The following is a 27,645-nucleotide window of genomic DNA, read 5'->3' on the forward strand; positions in this document are numbered from 1 at the left end:
TTGTATTTTTCCATACACAAGCGGTTAAAAAAAAAATGGTGCCAGCTGAGCACACGCTCTATGAGCGCTCTGCTAATCAGTTAGGCAGCATTTGAATCTCTCCTGTGTGGCCACCCAAGTGCTTTGCTTACAGGGATCACCAATTTACATCAGATGGGATTACCAAGTACTACAGAAGTTGAGAGCTGTGTGCAGACACTTCCCTCAAGGAGAGCAGGGAGCCAGCATCATTTTAGGACTTGGTTCCATATGGCCTTTGTCCACCAACCTAACACAGACAAGATGGCTATCGCTGGGAATGTTCTATCTTTATTAGTCAATGTTACCAAGCCTGTTCCATTATGGGAATTCTCAGGGCACCTCTCCGGCCCCAGATCTTCTTGATCCTTCTGAATCTGGAAACTATGAACTACTAGAGGCACCCACACACTACCTGCCCTGCAAATAATCCCATTTAGCAATAGTGGGGTGGATTGGAAGTGAAGATGAGACACATAAAATGCCTAGAAAACATTTCTCACTAATCCTGCCTTCTTTGTAAGAACATGCAAGTCTGGGAGGGACCTGTGGCTTTAAGGGAACTATCGAGTCTTGCCTGCCACAAAGACACAGGCTGATCCTTCCCTTCCCCAACTGAATTAGAGGCAGTTACCAGTCCAGCACAGAAATTACATGAAGTAAAAGTGTGACTAATCCTGGATATTTGGAGGGATACGGATACCTCCTAGAGGAGAGAGAGGGGACACTGGTGCTAAGTCTTTCACTCAAGCCCCTGGGAAATGTTATTCACTGGCAGGCCTTGCACCTCAAGGCGGATTCTGATTGGGGGACAGGCTGCCCATGCGAATTCAAAAACTGCTCTTCTGCTGTCTCACAAGCTGACTGGCCAAAGATTTGGTGCCTAGAACCACCTTGTAGAATCTGCTGGAACATTCCTAGTCCATTGGACAGTAAAGCCATTAGCTGAAGGAGCGGGTGAGGTGCTGGGATAAATATGGGATGAAAGCTTCTGGTGCCAGGGGAGTAAAACCCAATTGCTGCACTCCATTCCAAATGTAAATTCCTGGAAAATGGTACAGGGAAACTTATTTCCCAAAGGAAACGAATCCCTTGTGAAAAGTTCCTACCCAGAGAGCAGAAAAAAACACTTGCCTTCCTCCATGGACAAAGGGAGAGTGAAGAGGGTCATCAGCAGTACTTTCAAAGGGGAGAGGAAAAATGGAGGCACACTACCTTATTGCAGTGAACTGGTTAGAAATACCCACGTGTATGCTCTTTCCTTGGAGCAAGGGATTCAAAGTACATGTTAAAAGGGGGGGCCAAATCCACTACAGGATTTATAATACAGGAAAAGTTGGCCCTATTTCTGTTCTGTATTTTACAAATTAAGTGGCTGGCTACTTATGAGATCTAATCATACAACTATCAAAAATATCTGTTTAGAAAATCTTGGATGTGGCATAATTAGCTTACAGGTCACCATATGTCTGCAAATCCTCAAAAAAAGCATGCTGTTTTCATTAACTGCTGTAGTAAAGTCACATACTTACCACCCAGCATACATGCTACAACAAATTACATTTTCCCATGGACATCAATAGAAAAACGAAGGGTCAGACTTCAAGAGTGCTCAGCAGCCACATTGTAACCAGATTTTCAAAAGTACTCCACACCTAGCAGCTTCCTTTGAAAATCTGGCCTCTCATCTACGTGCTAAACAGAAGCTCTTTGGTGCACAGCTTTTGATAATCCATTCCCAACATTCTGTGCCCACCACTTCATTGCTGCTTTCCTCTAATGAACAGTTAATGTATGATCTGAAGTGTCAGTTTTGCTTCAATTTGAATTTCTATTTACCTTCCAATGGGTTGGTGACTAAAAAGATTGTCAGAGAAAAGGGCAGTCTGATATGTTCACTAGCTTAGCAGCAAGATGGCACTGCCAAGGTGAGATTAGGTTTCATTGCACCTATCCAACATATTGATTCCTAATACCTTGAGGTCAGAAATATAATTTGGAAGAAGTAGTAAATTGCAACGGTCTCATGAGGCAGTTCTTGTGAAACATCTGTACTGCGGAGTTTAGAGGTAATGTTACAATAAGAATATCCAAATCCCTGTAATAGTCATGACTAAAAAATGATGTTACAGGACTCAATTAATAGCTCGTGACTGGGATACAGGCCCTGGAAGAGAAAAGGAACAGAGCTGGATAATGGGAGAGGAGGAAGTGGAACAGAACTGATTGGAGAAAAACAAGGGAAGGGGGTGGCAAGTAGGGTGTTAAGTGACTAGTCGACTATCTGATAAACATAAACTTACCAGATAGTCGAGTAGGGACTCAACTAGTCATTTCCCCTCCCCCCCCCCCCGCCCGCCTCTATTAGAGGCAGCAAAGGGGGAGCAAGAGCAGTGCTGGGGAAGCTGGCTCAAAAGCTGGTTCCTCCCAGCACCATCGCTGCAGAGGGCAGGGGAGGCAGAGGCACTGGTCCCAGGTGCCATGCCTCTGATTTTTAAATATATTAAGAGCCTACTGGCTCTTAATACATTTAAAAAGCAGAAGCATAGCAAGGGGAATCAGGCGTGAGCCGGGGATCAGCTTCTGCTTTTTAAATGCATCAGAGACCACTGCGTCTTAATACATTTAAAAGACAGAGCCGCAGTGGAGCCACAGAGCAGCCTCGGAAGCTAACACCACTGTGGCTCTGCAGTTTCCCCCATTTATCAGCTAATCAACTAGTCAATTGGTTAATTAAATGCAACATCCCTAGTGCTAAGCAGGTGGCTCTGCTTCATGGGAGAATAGTGAGCAAAAGTTCCAAGCTCAGTTTTCTTCTACTCAAACGTGAAGCTAGAATTTGTATTGTTTTTCTCATCATCATGTAGCGAAGAGCTTCCTTAAGAAAAGTTAATAATTTAATTACACTATTAAAGGTACACTGAACAGAAAACTCACATCAAAGGACTTGCTAAGCCCACAAATTTAACAATAATCCACCCCTCCATGTAATGTACATTACAAGAGTCCTCAGACATGGACAATACTTTTTAGCCTATTTACTGTGATTCGATTTTTTTTTTTTTGCATAATCTAGGTCATAAGCATATAATTTCAGCCCAAACTCCGTTTTCTATCTTGCCAATTTATACAAAACTTTCATCATTTGTGAGTTTGTATTTTTAAAGAAAAAAATAAAGAAAAACTATTTTAGAAAGAAAAGGAACTTTAAGTGTATAATAGTTGATGAGATAGAGCATAGCTGCCAAGAACTTTAAAATGTCATTTTTACGAAGTGTCTGTATAAAGCAGAATTTCTAGAAACACTAGCTATCCCAAGTGCATAGTAACCATGTTTTGAAGTAAATAAACTCATTTTAAAATAAACCATTTTTGGCATCAAACCCATTTTAATTATGAATGTAAAATATCTAGAGCTTTTTAAAAAATAAAATCCTATAAACTAAGCAAACTATCTTCCTAACAAAGAGAATTAATTATTTTGGGGAAAAAATGTTCCTGCTCAAAAACATGTGATGCAATGTCAGCCCTTAACACATTTAAAGAACTCTGGGAATTGGAGGACTATCGTCAAAATGCTTGTAGGTCCTTAATATTATAATGAACGTGTATAGCTTCCCTTATTTAATTCAGGATGCGCTAAATTGTATTAACCCACTGTTAAGTCCCAACCAGGAACTGACCAATATCTTCTGCTTCAGAAGAAATCAAACCATTACCATTCCTTCCCTTTTTTGTTCAATATTTCACAGAGGGGAGAAGGTTGAGGGAAAATATTCTCTGTGACCCCCTGCAGGTAATCACCATAAACTCTGGCAATTTGCTTATGCTTAATTTAGGTAAATAATGATAAAAACATACAGGGTTCCAATTGCAAGTGGGCTGAAGGAGCCAGGATGTCAGAAAATCTGCTCCCAATATATGATGGGGGAAAGAGTTGTGATTGGGCAAATTGGGGGAGGAACAGGAGATCACAGGTCCCCAAGCTACTTGGATACATTGCTCAAGAAGTGGAGAAGAGGACCATGGAACCTTACGGGGTGGCTGCAGTGCTGAGCCGGAGTGGCTCTCCCTCAGCTCTGTGCCTTGAGCAATGTTGGATGCCTTCCCTCCAGGGAATTCTGCAGACATCAGCCTAATTAATTCAGGCTGTGCTCTGAGTCAAGAGATTTGGCCACAAGAGACACTTTGTTCTCATATTATAGGGTGGTGTGAAAGGAAGCAACTGATCAGTTTCCTGTGCAAACCCCCCCTAGTACCCAACACTGCACTGCCATCAAATCCCCTCTAATTCTTCTTCTCCTCTTTTTCCAGGGTCGGTAAACCTGGAGTGGGTTTTTAGTTTTGTAACAGAAATGTAGCCGTGTTAGTCTGGTCTAGCTGAAACAAAAAACAGGACTATGCAGCACTTTAAAGACTAACAGGATGGTTTATTAGGTGATGAGCTTTCGTGGGCCAGATCCATTTCCTCAGATCAAATAGTGGAAGAAAATTGGCATTTTTTGATAAAAATGAACACATATGAAAAGGACAAATCAAATTTCAGAACAGACATTTACTTCCCCCCCCCATCCCCCTTCTTTTCTGAAATTTGATTTGTCCTTTTCATAATACTATAATAAAATGCTAACTGTACCTTCTTTACATGGCAGATTGTCGGCCCACAAGCGATACTAAGGATTAAAATACCATCCTTTGACAGGCTCCTATGGCCAAAGTGAGACTACGTTGTGGTGAGCCGCAGCATGTCCTTTGGCTCCGATTTTGAAGAGAGGAACCACAGCAGTGGCTTTCCATTCCTTGAGAGCAGTAGCTGTTTCTCAGAGTCAAATGCATTTCTCATCAGAATTTACACTGTTTCTATATTTTATTTGTACCCAGTGCTACAGACATACAGGCAGTCCCCGGGTTACGTATAAGATAGGGACTGTAGGTTTGTTCTTAAGTTGAATCTGTATGTAAGTCGGAACTGGCGTCCAGATTCAGCCACTGCTGAAACTGACCAGCGGCTGACTACAGGAAGCCCGGAGCAGAGCAACTGTGCCTCGGACTTCCTGTAGTCAGCGCTGGTCAGTTTCAGCAGCGGCTGACTTGGGGACGCCTGGGGCAGAGCAGCTGGGGTGCTGCCGGGTTGCTCCAGTAGCGCCGCTTGTCGGCGCTACTGGACCAACCCAGCAGCACCCCAGCTGCTCTGCCCCAGGCGTCCTGATTCAGCCGCTGCTGAAACTGACCAGCAGCGGCTGAATCAGGACGCCTGAGCAGAGCAGCTGGGGTGCTGCCGGGTTGGTCCAGTAGTGCCCAGAGCAGCGCTGCGGGACCAACCGGCAGCACCCCAGCTGCTCTGCCCCAGGGTCCACAACAAAAGCCTGGTCTGCTGGGGGGGGGCACACTAGCTGCGCCTCCCCCCCACCCCCAGCAGACCAGGGACACGGGGAGCAAAGCCGCAGCGGCGGGGTGCCGCACCTCTGAGGCTTTGCTCTGGCGTGGGACCCGCCGCGGCTGTGGCTTTGCTCCCGGTGTCCCTGGTCTGCTGGAGACATCCCCAGCAGACCAGGGGCACCGGGAGCAAAGCCGCAGCCACGGCGGGGTCCCGCGCTTCTGAGCCTTTGCTCTGGCTTTGCTCCCGGTGCCCCTGGTCTGGGAGCAGCTTTTCTCGCCCCGGAGGTCGAGGTGGCGGACCGTTGCCTGCGAGCTCCGGGGTGAGAAAGCCCCGTTCGTAAGTGCGGATCCGACACAAGTCGGATCCGCGTAAGTCGGGGACTGCCTGTACTGAGCTTGAGTTTTTCAAACTGTGCCCCCACTTGCTCCTTGGACACTTCAATCTCTGCCAAGAACAATTTGATTTGCCATTAAAAATGCCTTTGGAATAAAAACGAGCGGCAACAACTCATTTTAAAACTTCTTTCTTCTTACTATCCTCCTCAATTCCCCTGTGTCTCTTTGGTGGTACTGGAGGATCAATGAACACACATGCAAATCTTCTGGTTTTTAACTTTCTAAAATATTTACCTTTGTTTGTTATTTGTACTTCAGGTCATCTTTTGACTTCAAGTTTGCACTTTACCTACTAGCATAGTTTAGATTTCAATCTCTATTGTTCATGAGCAGTACTTTCACTCACTTAACCTGCCTTGCTAACCCCCCTGTCACACAAATGTCAAAGTTCATCTTCCCTGTCCTGCCCTAAAAGATTCACCCTCTATTAACGTAACTAGAAGATTTACCCAGCATTGCTTGGGTCCTTAATTCAAATAAGTTTTGTTTTTCTTCATTTAAATCATTGCTCTGGGGTGAGGATGAGGGGTTCAGTATGCAGGCTGCCCTGGGGAAAGATGACAATCCCAGTCCTTTCTCACCGCAGCAGCTTGTAGGCCAGGTGAGAAGTCCTTGTCCTTGGCCACTGAGCAGTGGGCACAGCCAGTAGAGGGGTGCATGTCCTCTGCCTGGGGGATGGACAGACACGCAGATAAACTCTCTGAAATATATAGGAGATAGGGTGGAGAAAGGGACAGCTTTCTCCCCAATATCCCAATAGTGTTATAACTGTCCTGGTCCCCATTTCTGGCCCCTTGCTGTCCCCCCACTGTGGTCATTCTGTAACTGTTCCTCCTACCAGATCCCTCCCTTTCAATGTTATGAGAGAAAATTGAATTCCTGGCACATCCCATTGTCTTGGCACAACCAAAACCTGACCTTGTTGTAAGTCATAATAAGAGGAAGCTGCATCCCAAATTTAGTGAACCTAGCTCCTACTGTTTAGGAGGCATCCTTGAACCAACAGACTCAGGGACAAACATTTCTAAAATATACAATGCTTAGCATATGCTCATGTAATTATATGGGGATGGGGCCACGTAAGTACAGTACCTAAAGAGAAAGTTAGGTACTGTTCACTGTTCACCCAATAGTGTTCTTAAATCTACTTTATATTGATCCTGCATACTGCTTTAGAGTACATTGAAAGATGCCCTCTCCCTTTTTAAGACTCCAAAACTAGCTGACCTGTAAACAATTTGTTTGACATCAATTTCTCCACATCCTGCCCTAAAATGAGTCATTCAACCAAGTAACGCTGCAATTAAAATAATTATTACTGAACCAAACAGAGGTGTAACTTATCTCACTCACCCTAGAAAAGGTGCCTATATGATTTTTTTTATATGCAGTCATTCTAGGATGGGATTTTCAAAAGAGATTCAGAAGCATACATCATATTGAAAGTCCATGTGAATTTTGATGCCTTTGAATCCCCCTGCCCTAAATGCTAGTATAAATCATCCTATTTGTTCAGTGAAATAGAAGGCAAGGGGCGGGGTATCATTAAAGCAAGCATATTCAAAATCATTGTAAAGTAGTAATTATATTAAGCAGCTGACTGTTCAAAAGGATTGTTTTCATTCCACTAGGTGTGTCCAAATAGGGCAAAGTCAGTTTATGAATCCAACATCTTTGTCAAAACAACAAGTCTGACAAGAGGGAATAGTGTCTGAGAATGATGGGCAAGCTTAACTGAAATTCTGAATTTCTATCTTAACCCTTGACATTATGTTGTCATCTATTTTAATAGTATGTAAGTTACACCAGCATCTGGTTGTTGAACTCCCAGCTGCTTGGTCTCTCTCATGGTGGTATAAGTGAGGGTGGAGTGTATTTCTCCTTGAAACGAAACATCCCTAGCCAAAAAAAATGACGATTTTGGCTCTCAGCCCTCCCAATAGATTTTAAAAAGCACTCCTGCTCAGATTTACCAATAGATTTCATTTTAAAATGTGGAGATTTAATATGACATAAGACAAACATACTGGGTCAGACCGAAAGATCTATCTAACACAGTACCCTGACTTCCAACAGGGACCAGTGCTGATGCATCAGAGGGAATGAACTGAATAGGGAAATTGTCAACTGAGCCACTTCAATACCCAGTTCCAGCGTCTGACAGTGAAAAGAATGTGTGAAACATGGGGCTGAGACCCCGAGGGTGTTGGCTAACAGCCACTGATGATCCTATCCATGGGCGGCAGGTGACTGGTGGGCTTGGGAAGGCAAGCCCCCAGCTGGCCTGCCCCTTGTACACAAGACCCTGTCCCATCCCATGCTGTAGCCCAGAGATGCGCCCTACACCCCCCACCCAGGGAGCTCCCAGCAAGAGGACCAATAGGTAGCTAAGTGTGTCCATCCCACTTCCCCACTCCAGAGCACTGGGTGAGCAGGCAGCAAAGCTTCCTCCTCCCCTTCTGTGGGGAGTTCAAGCACAGGCTCCAGCCACCCAAAAGCCCTGCAAGCCTCACTCAGCCCAAGGCAAGGGTGCCAGAGACCCTCCCGAAAGTGGTGAGGTGGAGGGAGGGGGGGCACCCAAGATCGAGATGAAATCAAGCAGCCCCATACCTGTGTCCCAGAAACCGCACAGCTGTCTCTGACCCCACTCCCGAAGGGAGAAAGACTCAGAGCCACAACCTGGCCATGATAAGAGCCAGCCAGGGAATCCCAGAGGACCCTTCACCTGCCTAGAATGAGCAGTCCTCAACCTGTGTCCCCGCCCACCCAGGGCAAGTGAAGGGATTTGAACTTCACAGCTTACTGTGCACACAGCTGTGAGGACCCAGCAAGGTGTTGCAGACCATCTGCAGCTGGAGACCACAGGTGGGAGAGCAGGGTCATGGGCAGGGGCTGCTCTCAACTCTGCCTCCCCACCTCTCCCCCCCTTCCCCCCCCACACACACTCCAGGCAGGCAGGAGTTCTACTGCAGCACACTCAGCTGTCCAGGCACCCCGACCAGGCTCCACACTGGCCTGGCCAGGGCATGGAGTGGTGGGGCATTAGAAGGAAGAAGGTGGGATCCACCCCAATGAAAAGTGAATGGGCCACTTTCAAAAGTAGGAGGGCTATGGCCCCTTGCCCCTCCCCCCACAGCTCTGATGTCACTGGCTTGGGGCCACATGGGAAAGAAGAGCCAAGGGCCATGGCAGGAAGGGGCCTTTAGGTAGGATGTGGGCAGAGCCACACTGGCAGTTTGGGTAGGCTCAGCCTTCCCCTGCCTTTGATACCTGCTGCGTGTGGTCCTATCCTCCATAAACTTATGTAAATACATTTTTAGCCCAGTTATACTTTTGGCCTACACAATATCCTCTGGCAGCGAGTTCCACAATGCAATGATTATGCACTGTGTGAAGTAGTAATTCCTTTGGTTTGTTTTAAACCTGCTGCCTTTACATTTCATCAAGTGAGACCACAGTTTCTGCATTTTGTATAGGGGTAAACAATAGTTCCCTGTTCACTTTCTCCAAACCATTCATGTTTTAAGAGACTTCTATCATATCCCACTTTAGTCATCTCTTTTGAAAGCTGAACAACCCCAGCCTTTCCTCAAATGGAAGCCACTCCATACCAAAAATAACTTTTGCTGTACTTTTTCCAATTCTTTCTAATATATCTTCTTTGAGATGCGGGAGCTCAGAACTGCACGTAGTATTCAAGGTGTGGATGTACCATGGATTTATATACAGCAGCATGATGATATTTTCTGTCTTATCTATCCCTTTCCTTATGCATAGTTGAAAATAACTTTAAAAGACATGCTAGCAAAGATGGTGTTACCTGGCAATATCAAACAGCAGAAGTCCTGCCTCTGTGGGCATATGTAAACCCACAAAGACCTCATGCCTCAAATGAGCAGACCAACTAACTCACTGGGAAGGGAAATTAACTGTGTACACTCCCCACAACGCTCCCGAATAGCACTCTTTACCTCAGTTTTAGCTTGCCAAGAGCATATAGAGTTTTGGGAAAGATTATAATGGACAGGAAGAGGATGACTGAGCGGGAGATGAGCAATCCTATTGCACATGGGGGATTCAGTACTAGTCACTGCCCCATATCCAGAAAGGCAACCAGGTTACCCAATGAATTAGCACTGGAAAAATCTTTACAGCACACCTTTCTGACTCCAACTTCTTGAGCAGACCAAAATCCCACAAGTGGAAACAAGCCACTGAAAAGTGGATAGGAAACATGAATTAGCAAGCACTGAAACGGATGAACCCAAAAAAAATGCTTACACAACAAAATCCACTATTTTATAGCACTATTAGAATAAAGCCTTTTAGATTAGTAAGATCAGATGTGGTAGTCTCTTAAACATTAATACATTTTCTGTGCATGTCTTAGAGATACCCTAAGTTGCTTCCCTCAGTTTTTCCACATAAAGAACGTTGCATGCATCATGCAGGATTATACAAGAGGAGATAGTCTGAGAACAGTGCTGCTGATCAGAAACCTACCTCAGACCTTCAAGTGACCAATAGTCAATATATTAACTTACTGAAAAACTACTATGGTCTCAAAGTATCAGTTTGATACATACTGTGTGTGCCTGGGGACAATATTGTACTTTTGGGGGTGGATTCAAATTCTCTCACCTTCTGATGTGTGCATATAGTTAATTTCCACGGCTATAATCAAGATTTTTTTAAAAACTACATTATAGAAACCTATGCTTTTTCAAACACTGATTCGCCCAATCCTTTATTTCTATGCTTCCGAAGAGAAAAACCACACACTTCTAAATTCAGCTGGCCAAGCACAATGCTGTTTAAGGACTTATCCTCCCTGACCATCTTTTAGTTTATCCCCTTAAGCATGAAGTTCAACTGCCCTAATTTCAGGTTGCACAGCTACTAGTGTTATCTATTATCAGAAATGTTGTGACCCTTTACAAAAAGATTCCTAGGGAATTACAGAAAAGGAAAAGCACATTCTGCTTCAAAGGTCAGCCATTCAGCTTCCCTAGTTATTTCTAGTGTACATCCATAGAAAAGTGCAAGTACTAAAGCAATTGTGTGATAGAAGCTCAAAACCAGGTTGTAGAACATTGCTGAGCTACAGAGCTTTACATGGTACGTAGAACTGCTGACCTACAGAAACAAAACATGCAACAACAAAAGGAAGCCCCCTGTATAATTATAGGGACTGCACAAGCAATTTACTGAAGAAGAAAAACACAAGTTATACAATCCTGTGGCAAGTAACCTAGCGCTTAAATAGAGGAGAAAAAGTGAGGACAAGTTAACACTTAAAGCATGTATACACTACCTCCTGCATCAGTGGGCAGTGATAGATCCAGCAGGGGTCAATTTATTGCATATGGTATAGATGTGATGAATCAACCAGCGAGAATTCTCCTGTCGACTCCAGAACTCCACCAGAACAAGACACGGACGTACCGTCTTCGAGTGCTTGCTCACGTCCATGTTAATTAGGTGACTTCCTAGCCATGTCCTAGGAGGTGGGGTCGGAGACTAATAGTATCTGTAAGTTAACAGACTGCAGCACAACCCTGCCAACGGTTGCATGTGACCTGGCCTGCTGCGTAATTACTTAGTGCTCCGAGAAAGTATGCACAGAGGACCACGTGGCCACCCTACAAATGTCAAGGATAGGTACGTGCACTAGGAACACCGTGGATGTCGCCTGCAGGAGTGGCCCAAGGCCGGCTGCGGCAGCTGGCACCTCAGGCGGAAGGCACCATCGGCACCCCCTCCTGCATGGCCGTCAATGGCTGTGACATAATCATGGGGCGCCCCGGCGCTCTGTGACATCATCATTGGGTGCCCGGGCCAGTGGCATCCTAGGCAACTGTCTAGTTTGCCTAGGCTCACAGGCCGCCCCTGGTCGCCTGCGCCCTTGTAGAATGTGCCGTCAGTGGAGGTGCTGGTCTACCTGTGCAGTCATAACACTTCTTAATGCAGGAAGTAATCCAGGAGGATAAGCATTGGGTCAAAACTGGTGAGCCCTTCATCATCTCGGCTATTGAAATAAAAAGTTGTAGAAACTTACGGAACTCTTTCATCCTTTCTATAGAACGCTAGGGCCTTTCTAACATTCAAACAATGTATGGCCTGCTCTCTAGCTGAGGCATGAGGTTTCAGGAAGAACACTGGAAGGTAAATGTCTTGTGACATCTGGAACTGCGAGACCCCCTTAGGAAGGAAGGCGGGGTGGGGATGCATTCTAACCTTTTCCTTAAAGAAAATCGTGTACGAGGGCTCCAAAGTGAGGGTTCTCTGTTCCAAGACCCTCCTAAGCAGAGGTGATTGCGATCAGGAACGCCACCTCCTGTGACAAGTGTTTCAAAGAGCAGGTGGCTAACGGCTCAAAGGGTTTCCTCATAAGACCTGTCAGAACCAAATTGAGATCCCAAGAGAGGCACCAGAGGTGCATAGAGGAACAACCTGTCCACCCCTTTCATAAACTGTTTTACCATTATATTAGCAAGCATGGACCCGTAGCCCTCCCCAGGGTGAAAGGCTGCAATCACTGCTAAATGCACCTTCAGTGAGGAGGTAGCAAGGCCTTGCTGTCTAAGCTGTAGTAAATAGTCTAAAAATAGGGGGATTGTGGTAGGCGTCAGGTTTATCCCCTTTTGCTCTGTCCACAGGGCAAAGAGCCTCCACTTGGCCTCATACAGTGCTCTGGTGGAAGGTTTTCTACTCTCTAGCAACACCTTCTGTACTTCTGGCGAGCAAAGTTGCTCTAAGCCTGTCAACCATGCAGGTTCCATGCCGTTAGGTGGAGGGCCGCCAGGTTCGGGTGGCACAGCCTCCCTCCTCCCCAATCCTGGATGATCAGGTCTGGGACTAACGGCAGCATCACTGGGTCCTCCACCGCTAATAACAGAATGGTGAACCAGTGTTGGCGAGGCCACATCAGCGCCACCATGACTTCTGCCCCGAATCACCTGACCCTGATGAGGGTCTCATGAATTAGCAGGAAAGGGGGAATGCATACAGCAGCCCTTGGGGCCACTGTATGTGCAGCGCACCCCCGAGACCCAAGATCGTGGCCCATGAACAAGCAGTAGCTCTGACATTGGGTATTGTTCCATGAGGCAAACAGATCAGATGGGGATAACCCCACCTCTCGAAGACTTTCCTGATGGTCCACTCGTGGGTCCGAAAGGACCAACTGAGATTGTCCGCCAGAACATTACTGGATCCTGGCAGATATGAGGCCTCCAGGTGAATGTTCCAGGCAATGCATAACTCCCAGAGTTCTAGGGCTTCTTTGCAAAGGGGAGAGAAATGAACCCCACCCTTATTATTGATAAAATACACAGTAATTGTGTTGTCTGTTAGCACCACAACCACTCTGTTCTCCAGTTGGGGTAGGAAGGCCTGGCACACTAGCCTGACCACCCTGAGCTCTTTGACATTTATGTATAGGGAACTCTCCCCCTGGGACCACGTACCTTGAGTCCTGAGAGTTCCCATATGGGTGCCCCAGCCCGTGTCCAATGCGTCCGTGTACAGCTACACTAATGGGCTCTGCTTGGTAAATGGGACCCCCGCACATACCGTCTCCTCCTGTCTCCACCAGTCCACTGACTCCAGTACGGTAACCCCTGTAGGGGGTGACAAAGGTGCAACTGCTATGCTGTCCCCAAGCACACCCCCAAAATGAAGGTTTGGGTTGCTGGCTCAGAGGTGGGGCGGATCCCGAATCCACGTGGGAAGGGCCTGGTGTTTGACCTGGGGTTGAGAGGCCTTTTCTGAGGAGCGACGGTGTGGATCCCCAGCGACTTCAAAGTCATTCTGAAGTCTTTAAGACTATGGAGCTTTGAGTCTGTTTGGTCTGAAAACAGGCTCCACCCCCTCAAAGGGAAGGTCCTGTAATGTATTCTGCACTTCAGGAGGGATGCCCAACATTTGGAGCCACACACTTCTCGTTACTCTAGCTGTGGCTATCGTGCAGGCCACTGAGTCGGCAGCATCCAGGGCTGCCTGAAGCGCTGTTCGCGCAACTGCTCTACCCTCCTCTGTTATAGCCACAAATTCTTGCTGCGACTCTTGTGGGAGACTGTCCTTAAATCTGTCCTTGGCTGCCCAAGTGTTATAGGCGTATCTACTCACCATCACCTGCTGATTGGTGATGCAGAGTTGAAGACCACCCTCCCCCCCCCCCACATGGCATAGGTCTTCCTTCCCAGGAGGTGGAGTTTCTTGGGCTCTTTAGATTTGGGTGTCGGCCCGGCAGCCTGCACTACTATCAGGCCAGCAGAGGGTGTGTGAAGAGGTGTTCATGACAAGCCTGGGGGACACAATAGCACCTCTCCACCCCCTTTTGTGTGGAAGGAATAGAGGTAGGGTTATGCCATAAGGTTTTAGACAGTCTGTCCACCATTTTGTTGGGTGGTAATGCCACTCTGCCCAGAGTGCCCGCCAAAGGATGTCCAACATAGGGTCGGACTCCTCCTGGACCTCCTCTGCTCAGACCCCCAGGTTAGCTGCCAATCTCCTAAGCAGATCCTGGTGCATCCTTGGCATCCATTGATGGAATTGGTGGGGCAGGGGCTGCTAAGCCTCATCTGGCAAGGAGGACGATGATTCTCTAACCCCCATTTGCTCTTCCACCAATTCCACCGTCTGTGGCACGGCTGGGGGTGCCACCTGGCCTGCCTCTGATGGAGGCACCATAGCCCCAGGACCTTCCCCTATGACTGGGGGTCTTACTAGGTCCTTGTCCCCTGGATGGCTCACCTCTGATGCGGGGGGCAGGGGGAGAGGGTTCTGTGCAAGGTCGTGGCATGATGACCCCAACACTCATGCTGGGGGAGGTGGGCCTTGAACCTGGTGATATGCCCACGGAATCCAGAATGGCCACTGGAGGGGCCAAGTGCACAAATCTGAAGGGCTCCGGTGCTAAGATCTATGGTTGGAGCGGGAGCAGTGCCAGGACCTCGACCTGTACGAGGACCTCACCCCGCATACAGATTCAGCCTCGGACTCCAATGAGTGGTCAGAGGCTGACCACAGGGGAGCTGCTGACATGTTTCCTCTGGTGCTGGGCAATGGCCGTCAGTTTCCCTCTGTGCACTGGGCCAAGTGCCAGTGGACGCATTACTGTTATTGGGGTCAGATGCAGTTGCTCCATTGGTACCAGACAGTGCGGCAGTCCTGGGGTCAAGCACGCCAATGTCAAGGAAGGCTATTGGGAGGACATATACACCTGTGGTACCGGAACAAACTGCGGCACCAGACCCCCCGATGCCGTCCAGGGAAGTGTGGGCATTGTCCATGCTACGGGTGCCAGTGCCGGTGTCGGAACCTGCACCGGTGTTGTTGTCAGAGCCAGTGCCAGTACTGGCGCCAATGTTGGTACTAGTACTGGTATCATCCATTGACCCGGAGCCTGCGTCAATACTGGTTCAGATGATCCCAGGAGCAACTTGCGGTGCCAGAGGGGAGGTCAATTCGATGAGCTCCTGTGCTACATCAAAGGTCTCCAGGGTCGACGGATGGCGGAGTTCTTCAAAAGTCCCTGAGTAGGGACTCTGAGTAGGGCTGTGTCTACGCCTTGGCGGCACTGGGACAACCTGAAGTGGCTTCGAGGCACAGTGCCCCTCCTTAGGGTGCCTCTCTGGGGATCTTCCTCTGGTGTCCTTAGCACTCCTCAGTGCTGGGGACTGTGACTGGTGCCTGGAGGCCTTCAAGGAGGTGGTCTGGTGCCTAGGCAGTACCACCGAAGTCTCCTGCACCAAGGACAGTGCACTGCGCACTGACAGAGCCCGCTCCAGAGCCTGCGGCTGTATGGCAGACTCCATGAGGATAAAACTTGAGCCTAGAGCCTCTCTCGCGCTTAAAAACTCTTCGTTTAAAACTCTTGCAGATGTTGCAGCTTTCAGTACAGTGGGACACTTCAAGCAAGAGTCATGCGGATACCCGCAGGGCATAGGTTTCAAGCACAACATGGCTTGAATCCCTGCGGCCCTGGCATCCCCTCCCCAGCCAGGGAGAGGCCATGGGGAGAAGCCCTCCTTATCTAAACTATTTACAACCACTAATGAACTGCTAATAACTACTATTAATGCAATACTCCAGAGATAAGTGGAACTATGTACAAACTAAGGGTAAGGACTATCAGCATTAGCAGCATTCCAGCTGACAGGGGCAGTAAGAAGGAATTGAGAGGGTGAGGGGCCAGCAGGGGTATAATTGCACCAATATGCCGGCACCACTCCAGGGATATTGCTAAGGGAAATGCTCCAGAATCCATGCACGCGGTGCATGCATGCCCAATTGGACTGGACATGAGCAAGCACTCAAAGAACCACCATACAGCCTCATGACTATCACTACATGCAGTATAATTCATTTGGCACACACAAAAGCTCCCACAACCATTATCTGAGTGAAATGAGACTATTGCCACATTCTCAAATGCAGTATCACCCTTGTCTGTGTGAAGCAGAGCTGGAGTTCAGGTATGGAGAGTAGCAACACCAGCATAATTCTGTTGGCTTTTCTTTGTTGAGACAGATCAGAAATAAACAAGGGAAAAGCTGGGTTACGTTTACCACTTTAGATATATGCCACACTTTAAAGAAAGTTGAAGGAATTAATGTGTGGAGAAAGTCTGAAGTGACTAGTTCTTTAGCTAAAAATGCCCAAAAAACAAAACACAGTAAGACCCCACAACTGCCTCCAGAGAAATTTCAAAAGGGTTCATTTTGACATGGTTTCCTATGCCACAGTCACTAAATATGTGATTGAACATATATTGACCCGTTAAATATGTTAAGTTTGGAAACTATATTCGATAGGATAATGAGCCTTGTGGATAAGGGAGAAGCGGTGGATGTCATATACCAAGACTTTAGTAAGGCATTTGATATGGTCTCGCATGATATTCTTATTGATAAACTAGGCAAATATAACTTAGATAGGGCCATGATAAGGTGGGTGCATAATTGGCTGGATAACCATAGTCAGGGAGTTGTTGTTAACGGTGCTAAATCCTGCTGGAAAGGGATAACAAGTGGAGTTCCGCAAGGGTCTGTTTTGGGACCCGTACTGTTCAATATCTTCATCAATGATGTAGATATTGGGATAGAGAGTACGCTTATTAAGTTTGCAGATGATACCAAACTGGGTGGGGTTGAAACTTCTTTGGAGGATAGGGACATAATTCAAGATGACCTTAGCAAGTTAGAGAAATGGTCAGAGGTAAACAGGATGAAGTTTAATAAAGAGAAATGCAAAGTGCTCCACTTAGGAAGGAACAATCAGTTCCATACATACAAGATGGGAAGCGACTGTCTAGGAAGGAGCATGGCGGAAAGGGATCTAGGGGTCATAGTGGACCACAAGTTGAATATGAGTCAACAGTGTGATGCTGTTGCAAAAAAAGCAAATATGATTCTAGGTTGTATCAACAGGTGTGTTGTAAGCAAAACTCGTGAAGTCATTCTGCTGCTCTACTCTGCACTAGTTAGGCCTCAGCTGGAGTACTGTGTCCAGTTCTGGGCACCACATTTCAAGAAAGATGTGGAGAAATTGGAAAGGGGACAGAGAAGAGCGACAAGAATGATTAAAGGTTTAGAGAACATGACCTATGAAGCCAGGCTTCATGAACTGGGCTTGTTTAGTTTGGAAAAAAGAAGATTAAGGGGGGACATGATAGCGGTTTTCAAATATCTTAAAGGGTGTCACAAGGAGGAAGGAGAAAATTTGTTCCTCTTGGTTTCTGAGGACAGGACAAGGAGTAATGGGCTTAAAGTGCAGCAGGGGAGGTTTAGATTGGACATTAGGAAAAAATTTCTAACTGTCAGGGTAGTCAAATATTGGAATAAATTGCCAAGGGAGGTGGTGGAATCTCCCTCTCTGGAGATATTTAAGAACAGGTTAGATAGACATCTGTCAGGGATGGTGTAGACGGAGCTTGGTCCTGCCTTGAGGGCAGGGGGCTGGACTCGATGACCTCTCAAGGTCCCTTCCAGTTCTATGATTCTATGATCATTAGTGAATAAAATATAGGGAATTTTAATCTTGCCTTAAATGCAAGTTTCAATGCAACCTTAACTATGGAGCTCCTTGGGTCCTCCTTAACATACACAGCATCTAGATTTTGGCTTTTACTAGAAAATCTGGTTCAAATGAAAATAACCACATGTTCTGTTTATGTAATAATCTGTTTAAACATAACACCAACACATTTCAATGAATGCTTACATAGCGATACAAATTTTGCCCTAAGTGATGAATGCATCATTCCATAACATGTACAGTGAACCTAAAGCAGGGGTGGGCAAACTATGGCCCATGGGTTACATCCAATTTGTCAGGGCTTTTAATCTGGTCTGTGGGACTCTCCATCTGGCAGCTCAGCTGGGCTAACACTGGTTTCCTGTACCTGCAGGCTCCACCCCCACAGCTTCCATTGGCCAGAAACAGGGAATCATGGCCAATGGGAGCTACAGGGGTGCTGCTGGCGGACAGCAACAGCATGAGGGGCTACTTGCCTCACACCCACTGAAACCACTGCTGAACATGCTGGCCCCATTGTGCTGCCCCGAGGTACATGGCACGAGGCCAGAGCCCACACCCCAATACCCCGCCCTCCCTACATTCAGACAATTTTCCTGCCCAAATGTGGCCCTTGGGCCAAAAAGTTTGCCTACCCCAGCTTAGAGTCTGTGTATTATAGCGTGTATTTGTATTTGTATTATAGTCTGTGTATTATAGATGCTCCTTTGCACAAGTACTGTAAAAATACTATAAACTACTGAGATTCTACACTAGCTACTGTCTGTTCATCACTGGCTGTTGTACAGGACATGTAAAAATAAATAACTGTATGAACCCAACACTCTCTTCACTCTGGCAGGAGCAACTGTAACACTAAGGCAAGTAAACCAGTGGATAGGGCACCTGATTTGAAGCCAGGAGACACGAGTTCCAGCCACAGTTTTGCCACTCACTTGCTATGTGGCCTTGAACAAATTAAATTGTTGCAGTTTTGTTTAGAAGATGACAGTGAGGGGGAGGGGGAGGGAGAAGGAAAAACCTGTATTTCAAATTTTTTTTTTAAATGAAGTTGCTTGTAACAATGTAAGCTACTGTACTCTTGGTTCAGGCTATTACTGTTGACATGCCACACAATTTGCTATGGTCACTACTCGTACTGGTTACAATTAATCTAGGTTGAAACTGCAACCTAGATCTACCCTGCCAGATGCTCTGCTATCCTATTTCTGTTGTTTCAGTGTGCAGCTCCCCATGGCTGCTAATAACAGAATACAATAATCTCATTTCTGGGAAAAGAATTCTCTCTGCCACCGCACCCTTTTTTGCAGGGTCAGGGGATGCAAGAGGGAGCAGTGGAGGAGGCGGATACACACTGACTTAATCTCCAGCTTTTCATGAATAGCTCATTCATTCACAAACTGAGCATCTATTACTCCACCAGACAGCCCAGCACCATCCAACTGGCTGAGGCCATATAACAGACATTTTACACTATTTTACCTACCTGTTTTTTCATATACGCACCATCATGCTGGAAATTGAGCTCTGACATGCTGAAACATGAACATACACAGATCTATTGGCGTCCCTCTCTCTAACTCCAGGCAGTGGGATTTTGGAGAGGGGTACTGTCTGAAAGCTAAGCCAAAGCACTAGGTTTTACATTTTGCTCAAAAGGCACTCAAGTCCGTGGTCATTCTAATCTCTTCTGGAAACCCACCGTACAGTGAGAGCCAGTTGCTGAGAGGGCTTTGTCTCCTGTGCTCAAGCATTCTGCTCTTGAGCTTTATAGTTCCATTGTTGCAATGGAACACGACTGTCTTGAGTCTTGCCCACATAGTCAGGGTTTAGCTGATTGCCATACAGGCAGTCCCCGACTTACGCGGATCCAACTTATGTCGGATCCGCACTTACGAACGGGGTTCTCTCGCCCCAGAGCTCGCAGGCAGCGGTCAGCCACCTCGACCTCCGGGGCGAGAAAAGCTGCTCCCGGTGCCCCTGGTCTGCTGGGGACCATCTCTAGCAGACCAGGGGCATCGGGAGCAAAGCCGCAGCCCCGGCGGGTTTGCTCACGGTGTCCCTGGTCTGCTGGAGACGGTCCCCAGCAGACCAGGGGCACCGGGAGCAAAGCCACAGCTGCGGCGGGTCCCGCGCCAGAGCAAAGCCTCAGAGGCGAGGCACCCTGCCGCTGCGGCTTTGCTCCCCATGTCCCTGGTCTGCTGGGGGGGGGGGGGAGCGCAGCTAGTGTGGCCCCCCCCCCCCCCCAGCAGACCAGGCTTTTGTTGTGGACCCTGGGGCAGAGCAGCTGGGGCGCTGCCGGTTGGTCCCGCAGCGCCACTCTGGGCACTACTGGACCAACCCAGCAGCACCCCAGCTGCTCTGCCCCAGGAGTCCCCAAGTCAGCCGTTGCTGAAACTGACCAGCGCTGACTACAGGAAGCCCGAGGCACAGTTGCTCTGCCCCGGGCTTCCTGGAATCAGCAGCTGATCAGTTTCAGCAGCAGCTGACTTGGGGTTCTTAGGTTGAATCTGTATGTAAGTCAGAACTGGCGGTCAGTTTCAGCAGCGGCTGAATCTGGACGCCAGTTCCGACTTACATAGATTCAACTTAAGAACAAACCTACAGTCCCTATCTTGTACGTAACCCGGGGACTGCCTGTATTTGGGGTCGGGAAGGAATTTTCCTCCAGGGTAGATTGGCTGAGGCCCTGGAGGTTTTTCGCCTTCCTCTGTAGCATGGGGCATGAATCACTTGCTGGAGGATTCGCTGCATCTTGGGGTCTTTAAACCATCATTTGAGGACTTTGATGTCTGAGCTATAGATGAGAGGATTATTTCAGGAGGGGGTGGGTGAGATTCTGTGGCCTGCATTGTGCAGGGGGTCAGACTAGATTATCATAATGGTCCCTTCTGACCTTAAAGTCTATGAGTCATGGAAGGGAGGCCACCCTTTTCACAAATTGAACCAGTCCCTTGGAAGACTTTTCAGAGGAAGCCTGACTCCTTTCATTTGATTTCTGTGCTCTATGGAAGCCAGCAAAGGGAGGCACTGGGGTGATCTGCTCTGAGCACAGAAAGGTTGCTGCAAAACCACTCACAAATGTGTAGTGTTTCATTTCTATACATAGAATTGACTGGGCATGGTATAATCTTTGAGGCAAGCACAGGTGGAACTGAGAACTTTTTTTCGGGGGGGGGGGGAGAAGGGGGAGAAGAGAGGCACATCCATGGCTATTTGAGTATCCAGAAGCAATGGAAAAGTTCATTCTATTTCCTCTCTCTGGCGAAGACAACTGCTCAATTAGCAAATGTCTAAGAAAGTCCTGTGACCACATCGCCAATAAATAAAGCAGCCTCAGCACAAAATTCACACTGCATCTACCAGGTCATTTTTTCTACATCTATTTTTATCAGATCTGATATCACTTGGAATTTATAATATTGGTTAAATTATTTCAAAACCCACTTTCTCTCATAAAACACCCACTGTTACGGGAAAACAAAGGAGTGAGCATTATGTGATACACTGACTTGGCGAAGCAGTACAGAGAAGTCTGCATTGTCACTACCCACACTAATTGTTCTGTGGATACATAAAGGTATTTAGTATGCTAGACTGTCAATCTATGGCCTTTGACAAGTGTTAGTCACAACTAGTGATTAAGTAGAGATGATTACCAATTTCCTTGGACTCACTTAACTTTTAAAAATAAAATAAAAATATATGTACACAACAAAATGTGCAATTGATTTAGGGAAATTTATCACAAAACCTTGTGTTACAGCATTTTTCCACAAGAAACATGTTGAATAGTAAAAGCACAAATACCAAAGCACTCATGAGGACAAAACAGCACAGTAAACTGATAACATCTCTTAACTGTGGTCTCACAACCAACTACACTGACTGAACAATAATTTAAGAGTAGTCCTCATTTTGCCACTGACATATTATCTGATCTCATAGAATCATAGACTACTAGGACTGGAAGGGACCTCGAGAGGTCATCGAGTCCAGTCCACTGCCCTCATGGCAGGACCCAGTACTGTCTAGACCAGGGTTTCCCAACGTATGGCTAGGGACCCAAATATGGGTCACCATTACATTTCAAAAGGGTCACCAAGTGTCTCCCCAGGTGGCTCTCCCCTCCCCCCATTTTTGAATTGCCTTGGGTCACCAAGTCTTCCTGAATTGCCAAAATGGGTCCCCATCTGGAAAAGGTTGGGAACCGCTGGTCTAGACCATCCCTGATAGACATTTATCTACCTAACCTATTCTTAAATATCTCCAGAGATGGAGATTCCACAACCTCCTTAGACAATTTATTCGAGTGTTTAACCACCCTGAGAGTTAGGAACTTTTTCCTAATGTCCAACCTAAGCCTCCCTTGCTGCAGTTTAAGCCCATTGCTTCTTGTTCTATCTTCAGAGGCCAGGAAGAACAATTTTTCTCCCGCCTCCTTGTGACACCCTTTTAGATACCTGAAAACCGCTATCATCTCAGGTCAGGCACTTCAGTTCTCTGTGCGTCTGCCCCGTCCCCTCCCATTCTTTGTTCATTAAGGTGGTCTTTTGCTATGAACTTGCGCGGTAGCTAGTATAAGGCTCTCCCACTCCATCCATTGGGGCCTTTGGGCAACACTGTAATATAAACTCTTAATGATAAACATGGGTTCCAAGGCTGACAAGAGAACAGACATTGATCCAGAGCTAACAAAAGCAATAGAAAAGCAAAATCAAAGCACAGTTCAGATGGTCTTTATTCAACAAACAGGATAGTAATAGCATGGGCAATGACGCATTGGGATGGAGGTAGAGCTACGATGAGGACACGTGAACAGCAGCTGCTCATGCCATGTCTGCCCATAGGTACTGCTCTTCAGGCTTTTGCATTCTTGAGAACTAACCACAAACAAAGAAAAATTTCAATTCTAACATTTCATGAAGTATGAAGACTCAGAGGGAAAAATTAAATTTAATTACATTTCTGGAGGAAAGTGCTCAAATGTGTTTAAAATGCATTGCTGAGTAGCTAACGGCAAATAAATTAAAGTTTTGTATCCTGTTAATTTTCCCCACAATGATTTCCATGAATTAGAGTCATAGAACTGTAGTGCAAACATCCTTCTAGCTTATCAGGCTCTCGCTACTTGTCTACTATAGGGCCAGTAAGGCATTTTAAGCACAACTGCAAGCATTTGGAATGTCTTCCACACACCCGTCCACATGCTCTGCACTCCCATGCTTGTAATTAGCACGCTGGCACTCATGCTGGTTGTTGCTGCACTTGCTCTGAGCAAAGCTAAACATGTTGCTCACCACTACCTTTCCTTAAATCACTGTGGTAGTCAGCAAGTGCTGTTGCAGCTGCTCCAACAAGAGCATATGATCCTCTTAACACAGTCCTACCATGCTCCTGGCTCAACCTGAAGTGACACCACAGATTAATGGCTCTGTCCCCAGTAAAACCATAGGTCAACACAGGCACAAAAATGGGCAACAAAAATGATTAGGGGTTTGGAATGGGTCCCATATGAAGAGAGATAAAGATTTGGACTTTTCAGCTTAGAAAAAAGGAGACTTAAGGGGGGATATAACAGAGGTCTATAAAATCATGACTGGTGTGGAAAAAGTGAATAAGGAAAAGTTACTTACTCCCACAATATAAAAACTAGGAGTCACTTAAGAAATTAATAGGCAGCAGGTTTTAAACAAATAAAAGGAAGTTTTTCCTCACTCAACACATTGTCAACCTGTGGAACTTGCCAGAGGATGCGGTGAAGGCTAGGACTTTAACAGGGTTCAAAAAAGAGCTAGATAGATTCATGGAGGTCAGGGCCATCAATGGCTATTAGACAGGATGGGTAGGAATGGTGTCCCCAGCCTCTGTTTGTCTGGAAGTGAGTGACAGGGGAGAGATCACATGAGGATTGCCTGCTGTGTTCCCTCCCTCTGGGGCATCTGGCATTAGCCACTGTTGGCAGACAGGGTACTGGGCTAGATGGACCATTGGTCTGACCCAGTCTGGCCTTTTTTATGTAACAAGAGCGCACAAGGTGGCTCTTGGCTGACTTTGCTGTACACTTCTCTCCACCCCAACCCCAAAATTCAAGACATGGAGTCCTGTTACAAACAAATAATTTATTTCAAAGCCTTACAAATAAAAACTTTCAGAAATGTTGCTTCCCAATATAAAATATATTTTAAAAACATACTTTCTGATACAGCCATATTAGTACCAATAGAGATTCAGCACCTGAGAAATACAAACCTTAGAGAAAAAGACTAGACATATGCCACAAGCATTATACACAAATATTTTATGGCAGAAAAGGCCACCTAGGCTAGTGAGTGGGTAATATGAGAGGCCCTCCATTTCAGTGGGCCTCAAGACTGTCATAACCAAGATGGTCTCCGAGGAGAGGGTAGTTTTGCTAACTGCGCAAGTGTACCTAGAATTTGTGGGGTGTAGGGAAAAAAACCTATGTGGAAAGAAACCAGCAGAATCTGGCAATCCTTCACATGGGCAACGGAAAACAAAATGCCTTGCAGGCCACACACAGAGCCCCAATGGGCCACACATGACCAGTGGCCCACAGGTTGCTCATCACTGCTTTATGGTGACCTAAAGTCCGCTTCCGAGTGAGACAACTGCGTTTCCCAGATTCCTGAGAACAGAAAAAATGTCATCAGAAGCATCCAACTTTGAAACTCAATGGAATTAACCCATTTCCAGGTACATCCTCTGGTTCTACTTACCATCCCATGCCCGCCCAAAACCCAGTGGTCCTCTTGACAGCCCTATGGAAATCATATCCAATCAGTGCAGGAATTGGGGGGAAGGGACTGGTACAATTTTGTGGCACTCTCCCTCCAAACTTAGGCCCACTCTGTTCTCAGTGCTCTGCATGGGATGAGAAGAAAAAAAAAGTTAGGTCAACAACAGGCAAGAACAGCAGCAACAAATCAAGTAAAAGACATCAATAAAGTGCCTTACCTCCTTCAAGCACCATTTCCCACCCAGGGCAATGCTCTTCACAATAACCTCCAACCCAGAGTCATTCAAGTTGTGGCTTGCAAATCTTTGGCCTGGCATCTTCGGTGCGAGCAAGAGAGCTCAGCAGTGCACAGAAACTCCAGCATCTCACAGTGTGCACCTGGCTCTTCATGCTAGTTGAAACATCCATTGGAACAAACCAAGAACAAGTGCAGTCATATTTTATGTATACCAGAAATATTAAGCACTTGTTCCAGGAAGCTTCACCAACACTTTGGGGGAAGGCTCTGCAGCACTCTTATGTCCTCACACATTACTACATACAAGTTCCAGTGGCAAAATTTCTTAGTACAGGTTGGACCTCCCTGGTCTGGGACTCTCGGGGGCCTGACCGGTCCCAGATGAGGAATTTTGTTGGACCAGGGGAGGTATTTTTTGGACCCCTTGCAACCAGCCCACCCTCCACCTGGCCCACTGGCCTCCAGGCAGGCTCCTCACCTCCAGCAGCACCAGCAGACCCTGCTTCGAAGACATCACTCTCCTGGCTCTGTGACGCGCAGGGCAACCATGCGTGCCGTACTGGGACCCATAGGGCAACCACACATGCCACACCGGGGCTCCAGGACCCACCAGGCAGCTGCGGGTCACTGCCCCACCAAGCTACCGCAGCCCCAGGCCCACTGGGCAGCCATGCACGTGTCTCCCAAATCCCAATGGACAGACCTGTTGCAAGCAGCTCACTGCCCTGCTGGACCTGCAGGGATCGTTTCCACTGGCCCTCCAACGTGTGCCGGACCATGGATGTTGCCGACCAGAGAATCCCAGTTAAGACAGTTTCAACCTGTTCTGCTAAAGCTAAGAGGTTGCTTTTAAATGAATCACATGGCACAACTAGACAGTAGTCCTCAACTCTACTCTTCCCTCCTCTCCCTCGCTATATGAAGGATCACAGCTGTCCTAATCTCTCTCTAGAGTTATTTAATTCTCTTGAAATCGCCACTTCTCTATCCCAAGATTTACCACTAATTTAATCTGTTTCCATCTAGTTTTCCTTTTCTACTTACATGTTCAGTCTTCTGACAACATTCTCCATTTCACTGTCTAATTCACCCACTAACAAATACCACCGTTGTTGCATGCATTCAGCAAGGACAATGAAAACAAATTAGTCAGCTTCATGTTCATTTGAATTCAGTTTCTTTTAGTAGTGCCTTGAAGTGACTCTTTGTACAAGTCATACCCAAATGACTTACATTATAAATATTCCTGTTAGTACATGGGAGCATTTTTGTACAAATATGCTGGGAATTTGTAGTTCTTTAGCACAAAATAGGGACGTGCTTATCCTATTTTTTGTCAAAGATATTTTTACAATTCCAGCCCTCTCTCTTTTTTACAGCCTCCTGTCTACAAAAGAACAAAGATTCAGACATGCAGCACCCTCCATGCAATTACTGTTCTCTACTATACCCTAGCACCGGTTTCCTAGGAAACAAGAAAAAAAGCATAAAAATCTCTAACACATTTAATATGCAAATGAACTAGGTCACACCAGTCATATTTCAGTCACTGGTGTGAAGGATCCATGATTTATTATCATTTGTGGCTTGCATTTGCTGCATGCAATTGGATTTGGGGGAGCTCTGGCAAAAATAATGATCTTCCTTGACAATGTTGCTGCACAGCTTACTGCTTTCTTAGGATCATTTCAAAGAACAGGTTACATGTGTGGAAATGGAAAGTTGTTTTAATGCTATACTGATACATTAAGAACTGATGTTTCTTCTCTCTACCTATTTATATAATCCCCTCCTCTGTGTAGTGTTTGAGAAAAGGGTTACAACTAATACTGTAAAATTCAGTAAATAATAAAAGCCCTGATTCTTTTTGTCAAATACCCACCAAATATCCAGCTCCGGTTCCCACTGTGCTTCTCTAGTCAGTCAGTAGAATCCAGACTCCAAAGGAGCAACTGACTTCTAAAAGCACAGAGGAGGCCAAGTAATTAAGAGCACTGCAGTACGGTTCTCTCAGACCAAAGCAGCAAGGAAAGGAAACGGAAAAGACCAGGCTACTCTTCTGAGCAATACTTGGATAACCAGGATATAACGCTGCCATCAAATGCACAAGCAGCTGCTTGCCAGCCTGCATGAAAAATGGAAAGGGGCCAAGTCAGGGTGATCGAGTCAGTCTACAATAAAACCAATGTGTGTCCCAATTTTCACAGACTGGTATAAATGAGGAATAATTCCACTGACTTCAGAGGAATCACGTGGGTGTAAAAGAGTAGAATCAGGCTGTGTCAACGCAAGAGAATATTGTTAACTGCTCAGTCTTCATTTTTATAATTGGTCTGAAGTTAGAATAATAAGATAGGGAGAGAAGCGCAAGTATGTATGCCACAGAATGTTAATTTAATGTAATACATGCATTACAGATACCGCATCTTACAGATCTTAAGATGCATACCGCAGCTGCTATCAAATCAAGGTGCCCTGAGTTCTAAATTCAGTATCACTGCTGTCAGGAAGGCAAAGAAAAATCCCACAATTGTCTGTTTTGAAGTCAAAGGAGAGAGTTTAAAGCAACAGGAGGAGGAGGAAAAAACAAGGTTTTAGAAAGGATATACTCAATCAGGCTGACAATGTTAATCATCAACTTAAATATACTACTAGAATTTTACAGATTAGTTAGGTGGCATAGTGATGGTCTACCTCTCTCAGACACTGCACTGCTATTAAAGTACTGCATCACTGTACACAAATGAGAGAGAGAGAGGGACGGACAGATTAATGACAAACCACTGCATCAATGCTTGGGGGTAGGAACGCA

The 27,645-nt window shown here is 46.3% G+C and overlaps 1 protein-coding gene across 4 annotated transcripts in view; it reads right to left on the minus strand.

Annotated features, from left to right (window-relative positions):
* Positions 1–27,645, minus strand: part of TSPAN5 (tetraspanin 5) — a 131,488-nt gene that overhangs the window by 75,767 nt on the left and 28,076 nt on the right. Inside the window, exon 2 of one of the 4 annotated variants that reach the window (XM_075929643.1) lies at positions 24,576–24,720. The exons of the other annotated variants lie outside the window; for them this stretch is intronic. Within the exon in view, the coding sequence (XP_075785758.1) occupies positions 24,576–24,578 (3 nt within the window). The 5' untranslated portion in view covers positions 24,579–24,720. The remainder of the gene's footprint in view (positions 1–24,575; positions 24,721–27,645) is intronic. 4 annotated transcript variants of the gene reach the window in all.

Source organism: Pelodiscus sinensis, chromosome 5, assembly GCF_049634645.1.
Source record: "Pelodiscus sinensis isolate JC-2024 chromosome 5, ASM4963464v1, whole genome shotgun sequence".
NCBI classification, from domain to species: domain Eukaryota; kingdom Metazoa; phylum Chordata; order Testudines; family Trionychidae; genus Pelodiscus; species Pelodiscus sinensis.